Raw genomic sequence first — 6,000 nt, 5'->3', positions numbered from 1 at the left:
ACCAACATCTTAAAATGTACTCAAGATGTGCGTAGATTGATTTACTGATTTAATTCCTAACCATGCCTATAACGTTTAATATTCTATTTGCTCATCACACAAAAGTTCAATAACTTACTACAATTAGATGATTGTCATCTTGTTATCAAATAGTTTATCAAGAGTAGGCTATTAAAATTTGTAATACCTAAAATTTGACATGTGTTAGCACAATTTATTTTTGATTTTTCACAACTCGATAGTATTATTACCATCTATTCGTAAGATAAACATACTCTACAAATATTTGCCAAAGGCAGTAACACAATAAGGTTTTATAAAAAATACATCTTGTAACAAAAATAAAACTTCACAATGTCAATGAAAACATTTTCTAAAATATATTATTAGGAAGAGGCCTGTGCTTCTGATGAAACATGAGGGTTTGATCGAGAAATATCCTCCATATTACTACTCGCGTCTTCCAACGACCGACACTTTGTGCGCCGGGAAGACTCAAAGTTCTTCGGTTGGATTTGGTTTTTAGAAAAACTGGAGTCTATCTTGAACCTGTCTTCTAAAGCGTCCAAACTGCAAGTCGGCACTATCCTGTGAGGAAACCTCGGCGACCCCCTGACTTTCAGTACAGGCTGTGAATTTTGGTGCGTAATCGAAAACGACACCCTGTGAGATAAAGATTGCGACGACCTAGCGTGGGTTTGTGGAGAATCCTCGTCACTGTCGTCCTTAAACATCCTACTTATCCTTCTGGACACCTCGTCATCGTCTCGTTTGATACAGTATCTACTCGTGTTGGAAGAGTCTAGGCTACCGGAGCGACTTTTGTTGCTAGGCACCAGACCGGCTATGTAGCCCATGTGGGTTTTCAATGCCGCTGCTATCCCCCCTGTACCTGTTCCCCCGTAGGACACTGAAGATGTTTTCCTACTAGAGGTTCCTCGAGGTCCTAACATGTTCAAGAGTTTCCCGAACACAGTAAGTTTGCCCGAGTCTTCCTCTAGCTGCGGTGAGGAAGGACCAGCCTCCTCTAGTCTCGGCTCAGAGCTGAAGGTGACTCCGTGAGCCAGTACGCAATGTTCAGCGCTTGGCCAGCTTGCTCTGGGGATGACAGGTGGCAACACTGATAACAGCAACATCGGCAGCGTCCCACTCACTGAGGTCGGAGGCAGAGGACCGCGTGGTAACGGCAGATCCTCCTGGAAAGTTTGTGTTTGTTAGTGTTACAAGTATTAATGTTTACACTGTAATTTCATCGAATATTGAATTGTATTAAGTTAGAAATTGTCTCTAACTTTTTTATGGCACTGTTTACACTAAGTAATAAATTTAAAATTACATATTGATTTCAAAGTAAAGTAATTGGGGTATTGAAAAAATGGTGCTTCTAAACATTGGCCATCAACATTGACGATGCATTTTTTTGATAACTCACAGAAATTCATCAAAATAATGTTGTTTCTCGTCAAAAGATATAAATAAAATTCCAATGTTTAGTCATTCCAACATCAATGACTAACTTATCACAATTTTTAAAGATGATTCATGTGCCAAACACTTCTTTTAGTCATTTTACAAACAATTCATCCGTAGTAAAACTCATAACTTTCCATTCTATTATAAACTTGTCGTAAAAAAAAATCAGTATCATTCCTCATGCTGCAAAAATAATGAAAATGAGGTTTAAAAATTAAACACCAACGATACACTACAAAATACTGACATAACCAAAGCTTTCATGCAACATTCCACAAGTAAGATTGTGTTAGGAAAATGAGCCATTCTACTAATCACAGGAAATGAACGTTAAAGGAAAATTATGAAAGAGCGTAAACCTTGTGCTTGGTGCAAGTGACGTTCTTTGTGTTGTAGAAGTGACAAGTCTTTGCAGTGATAATTTGTGGTTGTAAAATGAAACAATATCTTTAACACATTTTTACTATGATCCAAGAATTTTGTTGTATAAGTGATCTCTTTATTATATAAATTTTAAGAATTGAGACAACACATTCTGTCATTTATGCCTTAAAGCTTCAAAACTAGCTGCTTTGGCGATTGAAAAGTCAAAGTAGATTTACTAGATGTTTATAGTTTGTTTGAACAGACATTTATTTTGCTAATAAACTATTTTATGTCGCCTTATACAATATACTTTATGATATTATGTCAATGGTGTTGCTCTTTTGGCAAGGTTACTTGCTACTACAGTAGAGTCCCGCAAACTCGGCACTCGATAACCCGGCCGTCTGGATAACTCGGCCATCACCTGGCTCAGAAAATTAGTGATTTTTTGAGTCCAAGTTCAACATGTACTCAAGACAGCTCAAGTAAAATCATTCACAACTCGTACCAAGGATTTATTGTACAATATCTGATGACTTAATCCTGACTTGTAATATATTAAATATAAATAACAAAGGCAGCTAAAAGGCTTAAAAATTGTATTGTTCTTATTTTTAACCCTATTTCCTGATAACCCGGCATTTCACAAACTCGGCACCCTTCCAGTGCACATTACGCTGAGTTTGCGGGACTCTAACAAAGGCAGCTAAAAGGCTTAAAAATTGTATTGTTCTTATTTTTAACCCTAGTTCCCGATAACTCGGCATTTCACAAACTCGGCAACCTTCCAGTCCACATTACGCTGAGTTTGCGGGACTCTACTGTACTTTGCTTATGAGTTTTTCGCATGAATTAAACTTTAAGTTCATTATTGTGTGTAGTTGTTAATACCTGAGCCTCATTTTATAATTTTTCACAGTTTTGAAAATTTAGACTTTTTTCATTTAAGTCTTTTATAAATTAATCTCAATTAATTATAGTTTAGCTGTTTCTAAACTAAATGTGCAACAAAAATCCATTATCTTTTCAATTTTCTAGTCTAAAAAAATTGTATTCACACTCTTTCCACCTCATTCAAGTAACACAGACCTTACTTACTTTGTTGTGTTGTGTGCTCGTGTGTGTGGTGTTTGTCTTCTTGACATCCACAACGTTTAAACTTACAAAATATGAATGTAGGGAGCCAATGCACAGCAGAGATTAAAGAATAAAAGTATAGCATTAAATCATATTAATTAAAAAGCAAGTTATATGCAAATAGTCAAAACTTTACACATTCTTTCTATTATAATTTAAAAATATGCTTAATAAGAAGAAAAATAAAACACAAAGATTACCCTTAAAGCTCAGCTCTGAAGCAAAAGGCAGCGGAACAACATGATAGTACAATACAGCCAACATGTACATGGCAAAACATTAACATGCATATTACATTTAATTGATCATAAAGTACTGTGATTATACATTTAAAGCTATAGCTCAGCTTATGTCTAAATCCACCATAATTAATGAGAAAATAAAATAAACTAATGAATGGTTTTAATTTGTCGATAAACAACTTTGAGTAACTAGTACTTAACCACTGATCCCTTTCAAAAGCACATTTTCTAGGTAATATTTTGTCATAGAAATGTCGATTAAATGATCAAATTTTAAAAGTAAATAGATTGACAACCTATTTAACATTGCGTTTGCTCGTTCACATGGGCTCACATCGCTTATTCTTCAAATGTATCAAACAAAGCCAAGGGTGAGACAGTACACTGGCAAATTTTTTAAAGTGTTGTTAGTTGCGCTACCAAATGATCAACCTACTCATCTAACGCGACTTATCTTACAGTCGGAATTAACTATGCTAGTCTTCCAACTCTTCAATTAAAATTCTTGAAATCTCATTTGTGAAATTTTAATTTTTTTACATTTTGCAAAGTTAAAGTTACTTTGTAAATCTTTTGTTGTGTAAGTGAAAGAAGAATGGTGTGTCATACTTGTTCTTGTGTCTTAAATTTTCATCAGCCAACTGTGCGATAGGACTTTCTTGAAACTGAATTAAGTGAATCAATATTTGATGTGTAGGAAAACATAGTTAAAACTATCAACCCAAACAGTAGTATTAGTTTTCTCCTTACAGTAGTTATGTTTTCCACAAGTCTGTTAACACATGTATACTCTGATCTTTTGAACAGTATGATAACTTTATCATAGTTTACCTTGCGTGAGACGACCGATGAGTGAGAGCTAGATGCAGCCAGTGAAGTATCGCTGGTCAAAGCCTTCTCCAGTTTGGCTATCTCGTTGTCGAGAACTGTTAACTCTCTCCGGTACACTCTGTTCTGTACTTCCACACGGTAGTAGACCTCTCGTCTGTCGTCTATGAGGAATCTGAGGGAGGAACGAAACATGAACATGTGGAAGAGTGATTGGCATTGGTTTTAGATGATATAATTTTGAGTTATCTATTTGTGAAATTACCTATACAGAACAGTAGCGTTGGTGATTGTTGACTGGAATGAGCAAATAATCTAAGCTTTATAACCAACTAGCTGTACCCACAGGCATTGCCCCGTTTAACTTCACAGGTGAGCTTGTTCGCATGGCTCAATCACGTCCTGGTTGAAGTTCGTTCGCTACGCTCACTCACCTTTAGGTTGGAGAACGTTCGCTGCGCTCACTTGCCTTCAGGTTAGCTCGTTCGCTACACTAACTCGCCTCCAGGTTGAAGCTCGTTCGCTACGCTCACTCACCTTTTGGTTACAAATTAGCTGTTGTCATAAATTAAAAAAATAATAGTACTGCATCCTGTTGGTAATCCTTGTAACTTTAATGCTATTGAACATCATAGAACAGATCCAACTTGTTTAATTGAAACAGCTGTTAAGATTCATTAATTCCATTTAAATATGAGTACTCATAAGGTTAACATGGGAAACTCCAGAGCCACTGGGGCAGAGCCCGAGAGTCCGATCAGGATAAAAACAACTTAGTTTTCCTATTTAATTCCTAAAGAATCAGTGTAACAAATTTCAGCCTCCTAGGTAAATGGGAAGTAAGAGAATTAGTGATGAGTGAGTGAGTGAGTGAGTGAGTCAGTCAGTGAGGGCTTTGCCTTTTATATATATAGATTCCAAAATATTTTATGAAAATATAAATATTAAAAAAAAAAAGAATCTAGGCACCAGAGAGGCCTCCGGCTTACAGCATTATCACTTAAATAAAATCTATTATTAATTGATGGGATCTGAGCCCATGACCTCATGGACCAAAATTACACACTCTACCACTAGACCAAATCACTCTTCACTAAATAGAGACCGTACTAGTAAACAATAGTCATAAAAAACTAATTAAGTACTTGGGAAAAATTATTTAAAAGAGTTATTACTTTAATTTGCATTTCCAAATTCACTATTCCTCAACAAACTGACAATAATCAATCGTAAATTTAAACTTCAGATAAGAAAAACTAGCCTTTAATAATTTTTTACCATTTCAATTTCTTAGAATCAAATCAATTTTCATTCATAAACCTAATAACTACCTTCTGGTGTTGCACTCTATCTTCAGCCCCATGCTGTGGGTGACAGGGTCGACGGTGGCGTCCCTGTGGTGTAGGATGGCGTGTATCTTGGGTAGGAACAGGAGACACAGCGAGGTTGTTGTGGAGGCGAGGATCAGAAGAGTAATGGTAACAAAGGCGAGAGTCGCTCTCTCAGAGATAAGGTTGGCCAACACAACCACCAACGCCGACGTAATCACAACACTGTACACGCTTAGACCGATGTACTGCGAGTCATTGAGCGCTGGGATCTTGACATGCCTGTGAACATAACAGTTGTCTTAGTAGTGCCACAGGGAAGTAAGAAACAGAGGATACATTCAATGGTACACTTAAGTGGTGTCTAGCACAGGTCGCTGGTGTCCAGAGAGAATCTGATTCGTTGTCAGAACAGGTGGAGCAGGGATACTGTATACAATTTTGCAAAAAGTAGGTGATACCCTAGCATAAACAATTCTTAAGATTCAGCTAGCCTTTGGAGAAGATGCTATGGATGTAACACAGACAAAAGAGCGGTACAACTGATTCAAAGATTTCTGCACTTCGGTGGACCGTGAATCTTGTTCTGGGAGACCAACAGCAAGTCGAAACAATGAAGTTATCTA

General features: G+C 36.8%; 1 protein-coding gene across 1 annotated transcript in view; it reads right to left on the bottom strand.

Moving 5' to 3' along the window:
- Window positions 1-264: 264 nt before the first annotated feature.
- The window catches only part of LOC128985293 (gamma-aminobutyric acid type B receptor subunit 2-like), a 116,123-nt gene continuing 110,387 nt past the window's right edge, over window positions 265-6,000 (bottom strand). The window contains exons 14-16 of the mRNA XM_054404683.1: window positions 5,378-5,656; window positions 4,050-4,221; window positions 265-1,196 (exon numbers count right to left, since the gene is read on the bottom strand). Of these exons, the coding sequence (XP_054260658.1) occupies window positions 387-1,196; window positions 4,050-4,221; window positions 5,378-5,656 (1,261 nt within the window). The 3' untranslated portion in view covers window positions 265-386. The remainder of the gene's footprint in view (window positions 1,197-4,049; window positions 4,222-5,377; window positions 5,657-6,000) is intronic.

Source organism: Macrosteles quadrilineatus, unplaced genomic scaffold (assembly GCF_028750875.1).
Source record: "Macrosteles quadrilineatus isolate MER2022 unplaced genomic scaffold, UCM_ALF_1.0 Scaffold_2__2_contigs__length_208266976, whole genome shotgun sequence".
In the NCBI taxonomy this organism is placed as follows: Eukaryota; Metazoa; Arthropoda; class Insecta; order Hemiptera; family Cicadellidae; genus Macrosteles; species Macrosteles quadrilineatus.
Note: the sequence above shows the minus strand (reverse complement) of the source record. Positions and strands in the feature narration are given on the sequence as shown.